General features: G+C 44.8%; 1 protein-coding gene across 1 annotated transcript in view; it reads left to right on the top strand.

Annotated features, from left to right (window-relative positions):
• LOC137776729 (transmembrane protein 132C-like) overlaps positions 1–20,738 on the top strand; it is a 377,811-nt gene that overhangs the window by 332,463 nt on the left and 24,610 nt on the right. The window contains exon 5 of the mRNA XM_068563403.1: positions 13,303–13,446. Coding sequence (XP_068419504.1) covers positions 13,303–13,446 — 144 coding nt within the window. The remainder of the gene's footprint in view (positions 1–13,302; positions 13,447–20,738) is intronic.

Here is a 20,738-nt window from a genome sequence, read left to right as displayed (position 1 = left end):
TGAAAGAGACATTCTTATGGATTTAATTATGTCCCCCGAAAAGAGATGTTGGCGTCCTAACCCTCAGAATCTGTGAATGTGATCTTATTTGGAAAGAGGGTCTTTGCAGAAGTCATCAACTTAAGATGAGATCATTAAAATGGGCCCTAATCCAACAGGACTGGTGTCCTTATAAGAAGAGGGTTTTCGGACACCACACACAGAAGACCACAGATGATGGAGGTGGAGATTGGAGTGTAGCATCTACAAGCCAAGGAACACCAAGGACTGCCAGCCCTGCCCAGAAGCTGGAAGAAGCAGGGAAGGATTCTCCCCAACACGTTTCAGAGGGAACGTGGTCCTGCCAACGCCTTGATTTTGGACTCTTGCCTCTGGAGCTGTGAGAGAATAAATTTCTGTTGTTCTAAGCCCCCCAGCTTGCTATCCTATATAAGAACAGCCCTAGAAAATTAACACGGGCATAAACATAAATGATGATGGAGGTCATGATGATTACTATGAGTGCCTGACACATTGTAGGTGCCCAATAAATATGAGCGGGTCTGATTATTTATGATTGTGTCCTGGAACCTGTGAGCCATCCAGGAAGCTCTTCTGCCTCAGCTCCGAAAGCCCCGTTCTGCACTCTGCTCTGGCATGCTGGACTGAGATACCTTCAGTTTTTATTTATTTTATTGTATTGTATTGTATTTATTTTTTATTTATTTATTTTGGCCACTCTGCACAGCGTGAAGGATCTTAGTTCCCCTACCAGGGTTCAAACCCGTGCCCCCTGCAGTGGGAGCATGGAGTCCTAACCACTGGACCGCCAGGGAAGTCCCACCTTCTGTTTTCAGATGTGGACCCTCATTGGTCCACTATACAATTGGGCTGAGATTTCAAGAAGGAGTTGCAAAGTGAAGACAGACAGAAATGACAGAGGAGAAGGTGTAACTGGGAACAATTGCAGTGTGGACGGATCTGTCGGGTTATTGATGGAAGAGGCCTTTTCTCTTGCTCCCTGGAATGTTAGGAAGAGAAAGCCTTCCCGTGGGAAACACCTTCTCCTCTTCCCCAGCCTCTCCACCTCCTGACCCTCGCTGCTCCTTGGAAATCCCAAAGCCATTGCAAAGCAGAAATGATAATATTGGTTTCCATTTCCCCGTCGGCATCTCCCGGAGCATTTTTAGAATCAATTCTACCCCCCAAATCATGCAGACGTCTTGGGGATCGTTTCATTAGGAAACGGGAGGGGAGGAGGTAGTGGTGTCAGTTAGCGAGTCCAATGCAGCCCGCTCCATCAGATGCGCCGTTCGCACACCAACCAGTAATAAGGTTTCCCTTCTCTGCCTGATGAGAAAAATTGCGACAGAGCTGGGTGTCTGCACGCAGCCTGGTTAGAGGGAAAATTATGTTAGCGGGTGGGATTTTGAAAGGTCCCCCCTACAATGCCTGTGTGTGTGTACATAATGTATTCTTCGTCACAGGATTATGTAAATAGCTGGTTGCACCTAACAAAGTCAGCCTGTTCATCAGATGGCACTTCCCTGGGCTCATCTGCCCTGAATCCAGAACCCTCATTTCAAGTACTTTCACTAATCAGCATGCCAACTGGCTGCTGGGCCGCCCGTGCATCATTTTAACGAGGATGCCTTGAATTGGGAAGAGGAAGCGCCCTCTTGGAGTAGTTTTCCTGGTGCTGTAAATTACGCTGAATTGTCAGTCTCTGCTTGGCCCTCCTCTCATAACAGTCCTCTGTCAGCCTTGCTTCCACCACCAGCAGCAGCCAAAAGCAACGGGATTACTACCATTCCCTGCCATTCCCCAAGTGCAGGCCACCATCTAGCACCCTTGCCATGGAGTCCCCTTCTTCCGGTTACACAACTGGAAATGTTGCATGCAAGTGCAGCAAATAGCAATCTTCATTGATGATCTCAAGCATACAGAGAAATATCTATGTGAGTTAGCCTTAGGTTAGGCTAAGTATAATAGAAAATGCTCAAAACTAGTAGCTGAGACATAAAGTTTACCTAATGTACATAAGTCCAGGACCACTCCTTAGTCATCAGAGATTTAGACCTCTCCTGTCTTTCTACCCCACCATCCGCCATGAGTGGCTTTCATTTCCAAGTTTGCCTCATGGACCAAGATGGCTGCTAGTGTTCCAGACATTGTATCTGTATTCCAGGTAGGAGGAAGGGGAAAAGGGCAAAAAGAACATCCCACTTCCCTTGTCCAGCTCCCATTAAGCAGATTTCCTAAAGAAGAACATTGCTGCTTACATTTGGACTAGAACAGTAGTTCTCAAACTTTTCAGCAGCATCAGAATCACCTGGAGAGATTGTTAAAGCCAAGGGTGAATAGGCTCCACCCCCAGAGTTTCTGACTAAGTGCGTCTGGGGTGGCGCCCAGGAATTTGCATTTCTAGCAAGATCCCAGGTGGTGCTGAGGCTTCTGGTCGAGACACCACACTTTGAGAACCATCATACTTGAACCCCATTCCACGGTCACCCCCATGCAAGAGAGATGGCGTTTAGACTTCTCTGAGCTGGTACTGTTTCCCACTCCACCTGTCAAAAATTCATGGCTCAGTTACCAAGGAAAAGGAAGAGAATGGATATTGAGTACCAACTAGCCCCTTTTGGCTACAATACCTTGGGTCTTCTTTTTCCTGCGAACCCGATCAATTTATTTTTCTAGTCTCTGCCTTTTTCGGGTCACCTCTGGGATCCAGAGATCTTTGCTGTTGCTTCGTAAACACACTGGACAGCCACCTTCTCTTGCCTCTTCCCAGAGGTGCCGTCCAGAAACAGGACACTTGTTCCCTCTCTCCCTCTCTCTCCCTCTTTCTCTCTCTCTCTCTCTGCTGTAGATTCAGCAGATATATATATATATATATATACATCTGATATTTGAGCATATCTTCATATATATATATATATATATATATATATATATATATATATATATATATATATATATATATTCATATATGTATGAATCCAAAGACCTCTTTCTCCCAGGAGACAATATTCTTTCTTTCTGCTCCAGAAGGATGGGTGGAGGGGGAGGCCCATTCTTCTTCCTGATTTTGGCCAAGACACATCCTCTATCCTTGTGAAGCGTCTCCTCTTTGGGGAATTTGGGAATTTGGGAAATCTCCTCCTGCTTTGCTTGCCATCCTGCTCCGAAGATCCACACTCAGAACTGGTTTCCATGTTTGAGTGAGAGGTAAAGACAGCAAAACTGCAGAGGGGAAACCCAAACGTAGATGAGTCTCTCAAAATATGATCCTGCTAAACAGACCTCGCCACGGTTTGGAAGACAAGAATTGGAGGGAAGCTCTTTATCTCTATTTCAGGGAAGAGGCGGATGGGTCAGTCCTAGACGCCAAATTCACGGAGTGATTGGTGCCCACCCGCCTCTCTTTGCTCCACAACGTGAGGTTCAGCTCTGAAGCCCGCAGCAAAGCCCATCGCCGCAGCCCCCGGGGGTCCTGCCGATGCTGTCTCCAGATGGAATTGAAAGTTTAGTTAAACGACTCCTCCATCAACTTCCAAGCGATGCTAAATTAGTCCCCAGATCAGTTACAGTTGAACGCTCACCCTCTTACAGCCGCGAGGCTGCGGTGCTCAAGAGTGATTTGGTGAAATAAGACGCAGAAATTCCGAGTCACGGTTCTCGGACTCTGTTTCCCAGGGGTGAGGACGGTGGGGCTGGTGTTTACGGAACGGCCACCTCTGTGCCAGGCACTAAGCTAGGGGGGTTGCCTAGGTTCTCTCATCTAATCCCCAGAGCCACCCTGGAGGAAAGTGGGACTGTCCCATTTCACAGATGAGGAAAACAAAGCACAGAGAAGGCAAGACCTGGAGCCCCATGCAGCAAGTGTGAGGCAGCAAGATGGGCAGTCTGATGTTGCCTCACTGAAGCAGTCTCAGCCCTCTGAATGCCAGCAGCTGGGCTCCCTTTTCTTGGTTTTCAAAAAAAAACCACACCTCTGATCTTCCCAGAGCCTGCCACGTGAGCCGGGGACCCTCCAGCTGCCTCAAACGCGCTTCCTCCAACTCTGCTGTGTGTTTTCCCCACCTACTGCACTTCAGCCGAGATGAAGGAAGAAATGCTCGTTGGTTTTTCCACTCATATACTTTTTAAAAACTTTTCTTATTGAAGTATAGTTGCTGTACAATGTTATATAAGTTACAGGTGTACAATATAGTGGTTCACAATTTTTAAAGGTTATACTCCGTTTATCATTATTATAAAATATTGGCCGTATTCCCCATGTTGTACAATATATCCTTGTAGCTTATTTTATACCTAATAGTTTGTACCTCTTACTCCCCGATTCCCTTCCCCGTCCCTCTCCCCGCTGGTAACCACTTATTTGTCCTCTATCTCTGTGTCTACTCATACACTTTTCCTCCTGAAGCAGTCATCTGTAATGTTATCCACCCCGCTTAAGTCTGGAAAGGCGGATTGTAGGGACTTCCTATTTTCCAAGTATTCATACTTGAGCTAAAAGTGTGTGCAAGAAACCCAGCGCTGCCGTAACATGAATATAATCACGACTGCAAATTAGGGAACACTTACAAAATCAGCCCCAATTCAAATACCCCTTCCTATTTAACACAAGACCCAGTGCTCTAGGGCAATGCTTCCTGTGGGTCCAAAGCCCCTGGGGTCTCCGTGTGATGCAGATTATCTCAAGACGGAAATCTGTCCAGGTTGAGCAAAGAATGCGGGCTTCCGTGCTGGTTGTGGTGCTAATGTTGAAGTGTAGCTGGAAACACAGTGAATCAGAGGAGAATCAGAGGAGATAACAACTGAAGAAAAGCAAAGCTGTAAGGGTAGGCTCAGCTCTACCAAACAGAATGACTTAACACCAAAGGGTTAGGAGACGCCCTTGGCGGGGCGTGCTGAGAGCCCCATCATTTTGGGAAAATGATCCCCTTGTTCAGGGTTTGGCAGAATTTTTCTGTAAAGGGCTTGATATTACACATTTTAGGTTTTTCGGAGACACATACAGTCTCTGGCATTTTCTCTTTCCTTGTTTTCTTTTTTTTAAGAGGCTTGACGATGTAAAAAATCATTCTCAGCTCACAAGTCCATATAAACACAGACCACAGGCAGGATTTGGGCCCTGGATCTTGTTGTAAAAGTCTGACGTGCCAAAAAGGTATCTGTAAGGCTCTCATAGACACCTCTCCGTCTGTAATCAGCTCCACACCCCCATGTGCTAACGTTTCTGTTCTTCTAGGCAATGTGTGTTCCCGTGCTTGCTACATACTGCCTTATCTTTATTTGATTTTATTTTCTATGCCTCTCTCTCCAGTAGAGAAAAGAGAGTTTCAGGAGAAGTGTTGGCTATTCTCCATCTGCTAGTTGCCTCATCCAGACATTTCACATATATGCTTAATAGCTGCCCTCTCATTCAACAAGGACTTTGTTCCACGCCCTGACAGGCCATTCATAAACATTATCTGATTTAATCTTCGCAACAACCCTGATGATTCCCCAAGTTCACAGCCGAGGAGACTGATGCTGGGAGAATTTAAAACACAACAAGGAAAGAGCAGAGGCAGAACCGAGGCAGTCCTGTCCCATGTCCTAGCTCTTCAGCACAGAGCAGGAGAAGAGATCATGTGTTCCAGCCCTGGAGGTCCACATTCAAACCTGGCCAGGCCACCTCCAGGCTGTGTACCTGGACACATCACTTAACCAGCTCTGAGCCTCAGTTCCCCATCCATAGACCTGGCATAAAAAGACCACCTGCTTCATGGGTTGGTGGTAGAGATGAAAGCGTTTAGCAACACCTAGCATGTAGGAAGCGCTCCCCAAATGTGACCTGGTTTTTTATTTATTATTATTATGTACTACCTCTGAATGACTCCCAAGTACATGTGTGTTGAAAGAGGTTGGTTTTTTTTCATTTTTTTAGTTGAAGTATAGTTGACTTACAATGTTTTGTTAGTTTCAGGTGTACAGCAAAGTGATTCAGTTATGTATATGTATATGTTCATTTTCGTGTTCTTTTCCATTATGGTTTATTACAGGATATTGAATATAGTTCCCTGTGCTCTACAGTAGGACCTTGTTATCTATCTTATATATAACAGTTTGCATCCACTAATCCCAAACTCCCAATCCTTGCCTCCCCTACCCACCCCTTGGCAACCACAAGTCTGTTCTCTACGTCTGTGAGTCTGTTTCCGTTTCGTAGATATGTTCATTTGTGCCGTATTTTAGATTCCACATATAAGTGATATCATATGGTATTTGTCTTTCTCTGTCTGGCTTACTTCACTTAGTATGATCATCTCTAGGTCCATCCATGTTGCTACAAATGACATTATTTCATTCTTTTTATGGCTGAGTAGTTTTCCATTGTATATATGTACCACATCTTCTTTATCCATTCATCTGTCGATGGACATTTATGTTGTTTCCATGTCTTGGCTATTGTGAATAAGGCTGCTAGGAGCATTGGGGTGCATGGATCTTTTCGAATTAGAGTTTTGTCTGGATATATGCCCAGGACAGGGATTGCTGGATACTAGGGTAGCTCTATTTTTAGTTTTTTGAGGAACCTCCGTACTGTTCTCCATCGTGGCTGCACCAACTTACGTTCCCCCCAACAGTGTAGGAGGGTTCTCCTTGAGAGAGGCTGTTCTCTACCATCTGGCACATTTTAGATTAAACCTGCCTCATCCTCAGACCCTCGTGAGATTTGAACCCACAGCATTGGTGTGGAAGGCGAGGTGTCTGGTCTTTGAGCTGCAGATGTGTTTTCTCTTGATCCCATTTCCCGGATGAGTGAACTGAGGGTGGGTGGATGGATTGGCTCATCTGAGGCCACACGACCAGCCAAGAGGCAGAGCCAGGTCCGAGCCCCGCCGTGGCCTCTCCATGGCACCAGCACATCTCCCACACGCTTTTCCTTCTCTTTTTTAATTGAGATGTAATTCACATTCTATAAAATGCACCATTTTTTGACAAAACTGTAGGGTATTCTTTATTTATTTTCTAAATTTCATATTCTAAAAATTTTTTTATTGAGGTGTAGTTGATGTACAATATTACATGTTTCAGGTGTACAACATAGTGATTCACAAGTTTTAAAGGTTATACCCCATTTATAGTTATTATAAAATATTGGCTGTATTCCCCGTGTTGTACAATACATCCTTGAAGCTTATTTATTTCATACATAATAGTTTGTACCTCTTCAGCCCCATCCCTGTACTGCCCCTGCCTCTTCCCTCTCCCCATTGGTAGCCACTACTTTGACTCTGCTTCTGTTTTGTTATATTCATTCGTTTCATTTTTTAGAATCCACATGTAAGTGATAACATACAGTACTGTCTTTGTCTGACTTACTTCCCTTAGCCTAATACCCTCTAGGTCCGTCCACGTTGCTGCAAATGGCAAAATTTCATTCTTTTTTATGGCTGAGTAGTATTCTATTGTATATATATAATATATATACCACATCTTCTTTATCCATTCATCTGTGGATGGACCCTTAGGTTGCTTCCGTATCTTGGCAGTCGTAAAAAAGGCTGCTATGAACATTGGGGTGCATGGATCTTTTCTAATTAATGTTCTCTCTGTTTTGGAATAAATACCCTAGTGGAATAAAAAGCACCGTTTAAAATCTTTAACTGAGTGGTTCTTAGTATATTTACAAGGTTGTGCAACCATCACTTCTGTCTAATTCCAGAACATTTCCATCACCCTAAAAATAAAACTCAGACCCTTTAAGCAGTCACTCTGCATTCCGTGCCCCCTGCCCCAGCCCCTGGCAACCACCAGTCTGCTCTCCATCTCTATGGAGTTGCCTATTCTGGACGTTTCATATCAATGGAATCATAAAATATGTGTCATTTTGTGTCTGGCATCTTTCACTTAGCATCCTGTTTCAAGGTTCATCCACATGGTCACGCGTCATTCCTTTTTTGTCACTGAATAATATTCCACTATATGGACGTCACACATTTCCACTCTCCTCATTTCTCTTGATGAGAAGCCTCTGGAGAATTTGTAGTGGGTATTTCACACCCACTCCTGGGATACGTGCCCCCTCCCCTGGCCGGTTGGTTTTATCTTTTTAATCAGTTCACACCCCCTCAGCCTTTTTAACCCTCCAGAAGTAATTCTGTGTTCTCTATTTATTTAAAAATTAAAAACCCAATTTGTAAAAAAAAAATACAGAAACTGGCCAAACCAATTTACATTTATGAGGGCAAATCAAACAAAGCATGTTTTCTCTGAAGCCTCGGGCTTTTTTCAAGCTTGAAATGACAGTGATTTAAAAGTACCTTACTTGATGGATTCTTTTCAGAAACACAGAGCAGTTCTCTGGTTCCTGATGGAAGGAGGTGGAGGGAGAGGGAAAAACAGTGACAGCAGAGAACAAACATTTAATAACAGGAAAAGTATCCAAGTAACAAGTTGTGCCTTAGTCGTGTTATGTGAGGCTCTGAAAGGGTGTTGGTGGGTGGGGTCTGATGTCAGCTGGGGGTAACAGGAGATGTCCACCCGTCTGCTTTCAGAGGAGGACTCCATTCCGTGACGCTGGGCATCTCATAGCTCAGGGGGGTCTGGAGGGAGGGCAGCCTGCAGCCTGGGCTCCAGAGCCGTGCTACGTGGTGGATAAAGGCAGGCGGCCCCTGCTTCCAGCCTGCCCTGCCCAAAATGAGTTCTTCCAGGTCCGGCTGGGGGTTCAGAAAGCACACAATTGTACGCATTTAAATAGCAGGCCAGGCACGTCGCTATGAATTGGCCTCGACCGTAAAAGGATCTGAGAGCAGCAACAAGCCCCATATAACTCTGTAATCTGCAATGTCACTATCACACACAGATACACACACACACACACACACACACACACACACACACACACACATTTTTAACTCTCTAGGAAAGCTTCCCTCCTGCCCAGCACAGCATCTCTCCAAGTCCTTGCGAGAGGACACAGGACCTTTACAGTCAGACCTGGCGACGTGCCCAATCCACGCCTGGGTGCCTCACTGCCCCCTCTGCTTCTACAATGTGTGCTATTGTTTTCTGTAATCCCATAGCTATGCCCGCAACTGGGGGAAACCAGAAAAGTACAATCCAACCGGAAAATCGCTCCCTCACGGGGATCCAGGGATGGTACAGGAGTTCTTCATTTCTCTTTGTGGTTTTGATTTACAGTCCCCTGAGGGTTAGTGACGTTGAGCATCTTTTCATTTATCTGTTCGCCATTTGGATATCTTCTTTGGAAAAATGTCTATTCAGATCCTTCGCCCATTTTTTAATTGGGCTATTTGGGGGTTTTGTTTGTTTGTTTTTTGCTTTGAGTTGTATGAGGGAAGAACACAGATTTGAGCCATGGAGAATATAGCTGGGGGTCTACTATACAGAAATAGCTTATTGACTGATGAAGCCAAACAGAGGAAAAGAGAGTCAAGAGATGGAGAAACATAGAAATTAATTGCATGCAACTAGAGGTGATCATACTAAGTGAAGTAAGTCAGAAAGAGAAAGACAGATACCATATGATATCACCTATATGTGGAATCCAAAGTATGGCACAAGCAAACCTATCTACTAAACAGAAACAGACTCACGGACATAGAGAACAGACTTACGGTTGCCACGGGGGAGGGGAGGGGAGGGAAGGATTGGGAGTTTGGGATTAGCAGATGCAAACTATTATATATAGGATAGATAACAAGGTCCTACTGTAGAGCACAGGGAACTATATTCAATATCCTGTAATAAACCATAATGGAAAAGAACATGAAAATGAACATATACATATACATAACTGAATCACTTTGCTGTACACCTGAAACTAACAAAACATTGTAAGTCAACTATACTTCAATTAAAAAAAAGAAAAAAAAAACCAACCTCTTTCAATGCACATGTACTTGGGAATCATTTAGAGGTAGTACATAATAATAATAAATAAAAAACCAGGGGGGAGGGAAGGATTGGGAAACTATTATATATAGGATGGATAAACAACAAGGTCCTACTGTATAGCACAGGGAACTATATTCAATAGCTTGTGATAAACCATCATGGAAAAGAATATGAAAAAGAATGTCTGTATGTGTATAACTGAGTCACTTTGCTGTACAGCAGAGATGGGCAAGACATTGTAAATCAACTATACTTCAATTAAAAACGAAAGAAATTAATTGCAACATGTTTTGAGAACCTGGTCCTAGCAATACCTGAGCTGGAATCTTCCCTCAGATATTTGAGTTGTACAAGACAATAGGTCCCCTTTTTTGCTTAGATTGAGTTGAGTTGGATTTTTGCCACTAGTTAATGAAAAGGTCCTGACAAACCCAATATTGTCGTTGCCTGCTTGCTTGTTTCCCGCCCCCCCCCCCCCACCGCCATCCCACCCATCTGCGTGAGCATGGGTTTGTCACTCTGGTTCACTACGTTATAACCCAGTGACAAGAACATGCTGGGTGCACAATAAGTGTTCATTAAATGGCTGTTGGAGCTTCATGGTTATCTAGGATTTGACAGCTGGAAAGACAGAGAAGATGCGGTCCAACCCCTTAATTTGTAAAATGAAAGAGCGAAGATTCCAAAAGATAAGAGATGCGATGAAGGTTCTACCGAAAGTTAACGTCAAAGCATAGAGTAGCATCTGGGATTCCAGGCTCCTTGTGCCCACCAAGTAACAGACACACCAAAAACTATTGATCAGGAAAGAAATTGTTTTCTTTTTTTCTTTTTACTCATTTTAAAAAATGTTTTTTATTTTATATTGGAGTATTGTTGATTAACAAGGTTGTATTAGTTCCAGATGTACAGCAAAGTGATTCAGTTATACAAGTATCTGTTCTTTTTCAAATTCTTTTCCCATTTAGGTTATTAAGGAATATGGAGCAGATTTCCCTGTGCTATACAGTAGGTCCTTGTTGGTTATCTATTTTAAATATAGTAGTGTGTGAGTGTCGATCCCAAACTCCCAGTCTGTCCCTTCCCCTTGGTAACCATAAGTTCGTCCTCTAAGTCTGTGAGTCTGTTTCTGTTTTGTAAATAAGTTCATCTGTATCCTTTCTTTAGATTGAAAAGGAAGGAATTTTTAAATACACAGAACTTCATCCTTGTGGCTAAGCCAGGTTATCCGGAAGATCAATGCTTTCTTCACCCATTTGGCATTTCTATGACTGTTCATTTCTCCTCCTGAAATTGATCTTGGTCAGTGAAAAATATCTAATGATTCACCAGTCTTAATCTTGATGTAATTCAGTTTAGGAATAAGAAGTGTTAGGTGAAAGAGGATGTGTGTGTGAGAGAGAGAGAGAGAGAGAGAAACTGCAATGACCATTAGAAAGCTAATCACAATTAGTACACGAGGGCATTTGCTGCTTTAATGAAGCCGTTAGCCAAAGACCATTCTCAGAAAGAAAATGTTAAGACTGAACTCCGAACGCATTACCTGTAATGAACCTGAAAATGGACTTGGGGGATTTCTGCAGTATTCTTAGCATCTGTAATAGCCAATGTGGACACTGCCCAGATGGCAGCTCCAGCTCCAGGAAGCCTGTGGACCCAAGAGAAGACATGGCAGAGGGTTATTGAACTGCTGGCTGATGGGCACCAGCATCGGAGAGAGGCTTGCACTCTCCTTATAACGGATGACTCTTTCAGCTGTGCTCTTGGTTAATGCAAAAGGTTGTTTCTGTGTCAGTTGCTTCCCTGGAGGAAGAACTGGGAAAATCTCTTTCCTTGCATCTCTGGCTTCAAAGTTGAGCAGCAGTTCTGGAGAGGGACTTGGGGAGAAGTTGGCCCAGTGGTTAAAGGTGCCAATAGATGTCCCAAAGCCACAGACCCTTTTTCATCTTCATTTGACCGTAAAGAAAAGGATTACGAAAGTGCAAGCAGGGAGTGCCTACAAATTCAAAAGAGAAGGCATTTTCTTCATCACTCTGCAAATCATAACACACATGAGAGGTGTGATGCTTATCATTTTGCACGAAGTCAGTATGAACAGGGTAAACCAATGTCCCCAGACCTCTGATGGAATGGGCCACAGTGGGTCAACAGAGGAAGACAGTTTGGTTGGCTACACAAGACAGTGAAGCCCATTGCCAAGGTGTAGTAGTGATCACAGGCATTTGGGGGTAAAAATAACCTAACTCTTTGATTGGTTTTGTAATGAGTATCTTTTTGCTCTTGTTTGCCTGATGGGAATCTATACCTTCTATCTTCTTCTGATAACACAGTTGTGATTTCTTTTTAAGACTGCCCTTTTCCAGTTGGAATCAGTCTTGGTAGGCATGTCAGTCAAAGTGGCCCCATCCTTCCCTGGATAACGGATGGGCACCATGATGAGACCAATCAGACTCTCCCTCCAGAAAATTTAAATCATAAGCAGAGTCACTCAAGGATAGAAATGGTTGAAGCGATTCACTCCACTTCACTCTAGAGAGACTTGCCCATCCTTTCCTCTTTTCAACATCCTGGAAGCTCTTCTTGGTCCTGCCTTTCCAAAGGCTTCTTAGCTTTTCCTTTGATCACAGGAGTAGCCCAGGATCTATCCACTAAGAACCTGAATTCGTTTCCTGTTACTGCTCTAACAGATGAACACAAATTTAGTACATTACAGTTCTGGAAGTTGGAAGTCAGAAATGAGTCTTCTGGGGCTAAAATTAATGTGTCTTCCTTCTGGAGGCTTTAGGGAGAAATCTCTTCTTTTTCCAGCTTCTAGAAGCCGCCCACATCTCCCGGGTCATGGTCACATCACTCTGCTTCCAGCTCCGCATCTTCTTCTCTTCATTTGACCCCCATGGCTACCTCTTCAAAGAACTCTTATGGTTACGTTGGGTCCACCCCAGGTAACCCAGGGTAATCTTCTCATCTCAAGATCCTTAGCTTAATCACAACTGCGAAGTCCCTTTTACCGTGTAAGGCAACAGATGCACAGGTTCCAGAGATTAGAACGTGGGCATCTTGGTTATTCAAGCTACCAGAGTGCCTTCCTGCTCAAACTAGCCAGTCAATTTCTATTGCTTACAACACAAACCTAACTGATGTGTAACTCTGCAATAAAGAAAAAGAATACATATTTTTGGATTGTTGTTGTTGAAAACTAGGAAGACGATCACAAATAAACTAAAAGTAAATTGTGAAACGCTCTTGGGAAATTGTTCAAAAATGACTCCTTTGCCCAGGTCCCTAAGGTAGGTGCTGCATGTCTTGTCTAAACAGAGACAGCCTGGCACACACCTTGGAGGGCTTCCCCTAGGGTCGGAGAGAACTGAATAGCTCCCTTGACCCAGCTATGTCTGGTTCTTCCGGCAGGACACTGAGATTCTGAACACCGCCATCCTCACGGGAAAGACAGTTGCCATGCCCATCAGGGTGGTCTCCGTGGAGGAGACCAGTGCCGTGACGGATATCTCGGAGTCGGTGGAATGCAAGTCCACAGATGAGGAAGTCATCAAAGTAAGTGATTCCAGGGATTTCCCTGGCGGTCCAGTGGTTAGGACTCGGCGCTTTCACTGCCGAGGGCGTGGGTTCGATCTCTGGTCGGGGAACTAAGATCCCACAAGCCGAGAGGCATGGCCAAAAAAAGTGCAAAGTAAGTGATTCCATTAGCCGTCTGGATTGAACTGGTGGAAACTTCATGGGGGCCTCCCATTCACTAAGAGAGTTTAGCCTGGTGAAATAAGGGGTTCAGCTGGTTGGTTTATGTACACAACGCTTCTGGTGGCTTTACTAAACTTTCCCATTTCCATCTCTTAATTTGACATCATGCCAACCTAGCTGTCATCAAGAGAGCTATGCACTATGGGTCAAACCCCCAATACCTACAGTAACCAAGCAGGTAACTTAAGTGAATGAAGTGGTAACTCAGACAAACCCATTTCTAGAAGGGTAGCAGTAGTCAACTCCTGTCAGTTGTGGCGTGTATAAATGTGAATTTGGGATTGCTACGTCTTCAAGACAAGCTGCGAATTTGGTAAAAGTCACCTTGTTTTTCAAAGTTGGCAACCAAAGGTAATTTTAAAAAAAAAAGAACTACGATGGGCAAAAAATAAAATATAAAATACATCGGCAGCATGGGTCTGGCCCATGGGGCAGCCGTGACTGCTCTATAGGGAAAATTATGAACTTTGGGCCAAATTCAGCCCACCACCTGCTTTATAAATAAAGTTTTATTGGAATATGATCACTCAAATCTATTTCTTTTTTTTAAATTTTATTGAATGATTCTTTAAATTCTATAATGCTTTATTTACAGTTTTCAAAAGTTTCACACATGATTTCTTCTTTTTTTCTTTTTTTAATAAATTTATTTATTTTATCTTTGGCTGTGTTGGGTCTTCGTTGCTGCCCGCGGGCTTTCTCTAGTAGCGGTGAGCAGGGGCTACTCTTCGTCGCGGTGCGTGGGCTTCCCATTGCGGTGGCTTCTCTTGCTGCGGAGCATGGGCTCTAGGCACGCGGGCTTCAGTAGTTGTGGCACGCAGGCTCAGTAGTTGTGGTTTGCGGGCTTAGTTGCTCTGCGGCATGTGGGATCTTCCCAGACCAGGGCTCGAACCCATGTCCCCTGAATTGGCAGGCGATTCTTAACCACTGCACCACCAGGGAAGCCCACATGATTTCATATAGTCCCCTAATAATCCGGTTTTTCTCCCTCTACCCCTATACTGCCCCTGCCCCCCTTCCCTCTCCCCACTGGTAACCACTAGTTTGTTCTCTATATCTGTGCGTCTGCTTCTTTTTCGTCATATTCACTAGTTTGTTGTATTTGTTAGATTCCACGTATGAGTGGTATCACACAGTATTTGTCTCTGTCTGACTTACTTCACTTAGCATCATGCCCTCCATCCATGTTGCTGCAAATGGCAAAATTTCGTTCTTTCAAATTTATTTCCATATTGTCTGTGGCTGCTTTTGAGTAGTTTCCACAGAGACCATATGGCCTGCAAGTCTAAAATACTTACCATTTTGCCCTTCCAAGAAAAAGCTGGCCTAGAGAATCCCTGCTCTGGAGACTAAGTGTCTTGAGGGAGGAACCCTAATTTTTGGTCTTTCCCACCAACATGTACCATGATCGTGTACCCACAATACTTGCTCAAAGAGTAAGACAGTGAGGGTTTTCCCAAGCCAGAAATTAACCGTTTGGTCTTTCTCTATATTTTTTGAAATCAATAGGAACATATCCAGAAAAAAACATAAACATCCAAAACAAAGCATCCAGATAATGTTTCCCCGTCCCCGCCCCCCAAATCAAGTCTGACAGATAACAATCAGAGTCTTCTCTCTGGGGTTAAAAACAACACGTGTGCGTGGAAGAGAACCTTACAGACTGTTGAAGGGGAGGATTGGGGTGGAAAAAATCCTTCTCTGCAAACCCCACCCCCAGCACGGACACCTGGCAACCAGCACCGCCAAGATTGTCCACTGCACTTGGTGCCATGTTCACACGGTCTAAATTGTTACACCGACCTTCCAGTAGGTCGCAGTAAAGCGTCCCGACAATATCCTATGACCGTCATTTTTTGGCTGTTGGGAGTGTCATCTCAAAGAAGGGACTATTTTTTGTAACTAAACCAAAAGTGATTTATGGGCAGATGGTAGCCCTGAGCCCAGAGTGCTTTACAGAAGACCCAAAAAGCCTGTGGGAGGAGAGGGGGTGAAAGAAGTTCTAAACAACACTGTCCAATAGAAGTACAATGTGAGCCACGCAGGTAACTTCAATCCTCTCGAGTCGCATTCAGAAAAAGTAAAAAGCAAAACAAGTGAATCTGACTTTTTAACGGCATATGTTTAACCCATTATATTTAAAAGCTTATTTCAACACGAAGTCAATGTAAAAATGATTAATAGGACATTTCATATTTTTTGGCACTAAGTCTTTCCAATCAGTGTGTGTTAGAACACACCTCCATCACGGCCCCATTTCAAGTGGTCCAGAGCCACGTGTGGCTCGTGGGTGCTGCATTGGACAGCAAAGTTCTAAGCTCGGAGGCAGGATTTTGCGACCTTACCACGCTTAATATTTTGCGCCAGCTAATTCTTTGTTATGGGGACTGTCCCACACATTGTAGGATGTTTGGAAGCATCTTTGGGTTCTTCCCAATAGATGCCCATAGCACTCCAAGTTGTGACAAACAAACATGTCTCCAGACACTACTAAATGTCCCCTGGTAGACAAAATCACCCCCATGGAGAACCACTGCTCTGAGGGATCTCTGCTCTGCTTCTGGCTGGGATCTCTTTCCTGTGGCTGAAAAGTAACTTTGGTAGGAGGGGAAGGGGAAGAGGCACTTGGTTTGGACCAGCCGTGGTCACATACCAGGTCCTTGCTGATCATTTGCATTTATTACTGATCTGCAATCCCCCGAAGGGCCAGGACCCTTGATAAGTGTGACCCTTTGAAAGGACACCTCAGGCGCTGATGACTCTAGAAAAAGAGGTCCATCTAGAAAAAGAGGTCCATCTTTCAGCCTACAAAAACCCAGAAACAAATTTCACTGCAGTTGTACACATAACTGCCCTGAGCTGCTCTTAAATAGGTTTGACATGTAATTAGTATCTTTAGGGAAGTGAATGTATTCAAGCTAAAAACCGCCCCCTGAAATGAATTCTGAGTCGATACCCCTGGCTGCTGACAAAGCAAGGGGAAGTCTCGAGTCAGCAGAAGCCAAGGAAGGATGTCTGAGCAGGCACATGGGAACCCCGTTCCCCGGGACCCAGACACAGCCTGTGGTTTGCAGTCTGACAAGGTGAATGATACTTGAAGAGCTAGTTTGGTACAGCTTAGGGTGCCATGGTGAGAAGAAAGGGGGAGGGAATTGGCCCCTAATACGTGCCTACCCTCCAACAGGCTCATAAGGTTTGGGATTTAGACAGACCTGAGCTCTGGAAAGTCCTCTGAAGGCTCTGAGATTCCACCCTACGTGCAGGTTGACAAATCAACCTGTCACAGTTTGCTGGCAGAAGACACGAGACTCCTGGATCAGAGTCAGAGGGCTAAAGGGCAGCCAGTGCATCTGCATCGTCCTGCATCTAAGCTCCAGTCTCCCCAGGGTTTTGCCACACTGCATGTGCTGTGGGCTCTGTTCCAGAAGAGGGACCCTGGGCTTCAGGAACCCGAGTCTTTTTTAACGGGCAGTGTTAGGGACTGAATGTTTGTGTGTTCCCACAGTTCACGTGTTGAAGCTTCAATCCCCCATGTGATGGCACTAGGGGCAGGGCTTTGGGAGGTGATTTGGGTTAGATGAGATCCTGAGGATGATGGGATTAGTGCTCTCAAAAGACGAAGAGACTAGAGCCTGCCCTCTCTCCGCCATGTAAGGACACCGCAAGAAGGCGGCTGTCTGAAAGCCAGGAAGAGGGCTTTTAGCAAAACTCGACGTTGATCCTGGACTTCGCCACCTCCAGAACTCTGAGAAATAAATGTCTGTTGTTTAGGCCCCAGCCTGTGGTATTTTGCTATCGCAGCCTGAGCTAAGATAGGCAGAAAGCCTGCCTCGCCTTCTCCCAGACAGAGACAGTATCTCTGCTCTACTGAGCCATGAGCTTGCCTGCCTTTTGCTCCAGAAGGGAACTCTCTGTCTCTCTCTCCTGAGGCTTCTCACTATATAAACATCCTTGAAAAGACCATTCGGACAAAGACAGTCGAGTCTCTGTTTGTAAGATGTCGAGAAACACAAGAGGATCGTGGGCAGTTTCTTCCAGCAAGTTCTTCTTGGCTTTGCCATTTCCAAGCTATGCAGCCTTGGGCAATTCATATATTCCCTCTCGTCCTGGGTGTCCTCCTGAGTAATGTGGGGACAATCACATACCTAATTCCAAAAGGTCATTGTGAGGATGCATGAGTTTCATTTATCAAGTAAAGGACTTAACCTAGAAGCCAACACATGGAATGGACTTAACTCTGAGTCAGGTAATCCCCTTGATGACCCTATTAGGTAAGCCAGGGGTTACAGACTGGCCGTCTACAGGTGTATTGTGTGTGGTGAGCACAGGGTTATTTAAAAATTAGAACTGGATGCAGCTTATTTCCAGTGTATGATTCAGCGACGTTTTAGGAAATTTACTGAGTTGGGTAACCATCACCATGACCCAGTTTTGGAATACTTTTGTCACCCCATTTACTGTTCATCTCCATTCCCACCCCTAGCCCTGGGCAAACACTAATCTACTTTCCATCTTTATGGGTTTGCCTTTTTTGGGGCATTTCATATAAATGGAATCATACAGTATGTAGTCTCTTACTAAAGAAGTTTGGCGATCATTTTGTACATAACCTCTTTTGACACTTTATGGATAACCATGTAGAGAGATGTAATTTTATGAGCATGGGATCATATCATACAAACTGTTTTTTTTTAACCATGGACTTTTAAAGTTGGCAGATCAAATGAACTTATTTACAGAACAGAAATAGACTCACAGACATAGAAGACAAACTTAAAGTTACCGAAGGGGAAGGGGGGAGGGATAAATTAGGAGTTCGGGATTAACAGTTACACACTACTATATATAAAATAGATAAACAAGTACCTATTGTATAGCACAGGGAACTATATTCAATATTGTGTAGTAACCTATAATGGAAATTAATCTGAAAAATAAGAGATTTGTATATACATGTATAATTGAATCACTTTGCTGTATACCTGAAACTAACACAACATTGTAAATCAACTATACTTCAATTAAAAATAAAGGGAAAAAAATTTTTAATTAAACTGGCAGATCTATAGATACATACACACACACACACACACACACACACACACACTACAGCACACCTTTCCAGCCCTCAGGTAATCAGTGTTAGTTACCTACCTGATCTGCTTCTACGCTTTTCTCCGTGCTCATGTGATCATAAACACAGACACATCAAGAGTGTCTGTGTGTGTGTTTATATATAAACACACACACAGAAGGGTTTTTCTGTCCTGGTTTGTTTTGCAGAGATGAGGTACACATTTCTGCCTTTTCCCTCCTTTCACCTTGCGATGCTTCATGAATATCCCTGACTGGTGGGCATTTGGGAAATGAAGCTACATCAGTGTGGGGTGCGAAGGAACCGCAAGTGAAGAGGGGTCTGGTCTGCAGCGTGGTCGGTGTTTAGGTCAATAGGAGTAATAACGTGAGAGTGGAGAGACCCGCGAACATCAGCGTCTGTGCTGATTGACGTTCAAGGAATGAAAAAGCAACAGCACAGAGAAGGGCAGTGATGTGCCCAACAGAAGCCCAGGAACAGCACGAGGAGGGAAGATACGTAACAGGGACAAGCACTTGCAACATCCAAGTAACCATCACCACAGAGTCCTTACGATACACATTCATCCACACTTGAACGTCCTTGAAATACAGATGAGCCCATGCAGTGGATGGCACGGCACCGATTAGTTGGCAGAGGTTTTCTCACTTGTGGTCCACGAAGTGATGGCGTCTTAGATTCGACAACATACAGTGTTTTCCATAACCACCTAATGATGCATTCAACAAAGATGTATTGGCCTTGGGGGCTTCCCTGGTGGCGCAGTGGTTGAGAATCCACCTGCCAATGTAGGGGACACGGGTTCGTGCCCCGGTCCGGGAAGATCCCACATGCCGCGGAGCGGCTAGGCCCGTGAGCCACACCTACTGAGCCTGCGCGTCTGGAGCCTGTGCCCCGCAACGGGAGAGGCCGCGACGGTGAGAGGCCCGCGCACCGCGATGAAGAGTGGCCCCCGCTCGCCGCAACTAGAGAAAGCCCTCGCACAGAAACGAAGACCCAACACAGCCAAAAATAAATAAATAAATAAAATTCAAAAAAAAAAAAAGATGTATTGGCCTTTTTCTAGGTACCATTCCAGTATTGGGGACGTGGCAACAAATAGAACATGTCCCCTGCCCTCCTGGAGCCTGGCATGGAGGGAACAGACAATAACAGATAAGCGTATTACAGGTGGTGAGGAGGACCGCCAAGGAAATGCAACAGGTGCTGTGCTAGGACGTGGCCTGGGCGTAAAGGGTGACTCTGGATACGATGGTCTCCGAGGAGGAGACGTTTGGGCCAGCTGGTGGCAGGGAAAATAATGACTATCAATGCCTGCTATTGACTGTGTATCCCTGATTTTCACAGTGCTCTCTCCAGCCCCCCATCCTAAGCAGGCTGACGCTAGGGTACCCCCACCCTGTACTTTCTGGGTGGCTCCTACCCTGAACTGCAGCCCTGCTTGTGCTTTCCGCAAAGCTCCTGAGGCCACAGAGGCTAGGCACTTCCCCTGACAGGGCGGGGATGCTGAGATTTAAAGCATCATTAAAGAAAGCTCATTTATTGAATTTCCAGTGCAGCCTGTCTGACCTCCAGGGCACAGTTCCAGCTAATGGATTGCGGTGCAGAGCTAAAAATAATGTTATATGGGCAACCAGCGGGGCCCTGCTTCCCCTGCTGACCAAAGGAGTTCTAGTACGTGGAAAGCAACCTCACGTAAGCAACAGTCATTTTTCCCTGTGCAATGGCTCCCCTCAGCACAAAGCTTTCTCCCTACTGAATTTACTATTGATTCCACAGCTCTGAGTCCTCGAGAGAGCTAAGTTCTTTAATAACAGCCTGAAGTGTTTAAAGAGCCCATGAGATTCATTCCCACTGTGCAGCAGCCCCTCGCCCAGTGGGAAAATGGGCAAATGTTTTCCCAAGGAGGGAAGAGAGCTGCTCATTTTTGCTTCTCCTATCAGACAGGCTCTGGAAGAAAAGCCAAAAGGTCTCTATCCTCAAGAGCCCTTTG

Source organism: Eschrichtius robustus, chromosome 14 (assembly GCF_028021215.1).
Source record: "Eschrichtius robustus isolate mEscRob2 chromosome 14, mEscRob2.pri, whole genome shotgun sequence".
NCBI classification, from domain to species: domain Eukaryota; kingdom Metazoa; phylum Chordata; class Mammalia; order Artiodactyla; family Eschrichtiidae; genus Eschrichtius; species Eschrichtius robustus.
Note: the sequence above shows the minus strand (reverse complement) of the source record. Positions and strands in the feature narration are given on the sequence as shown.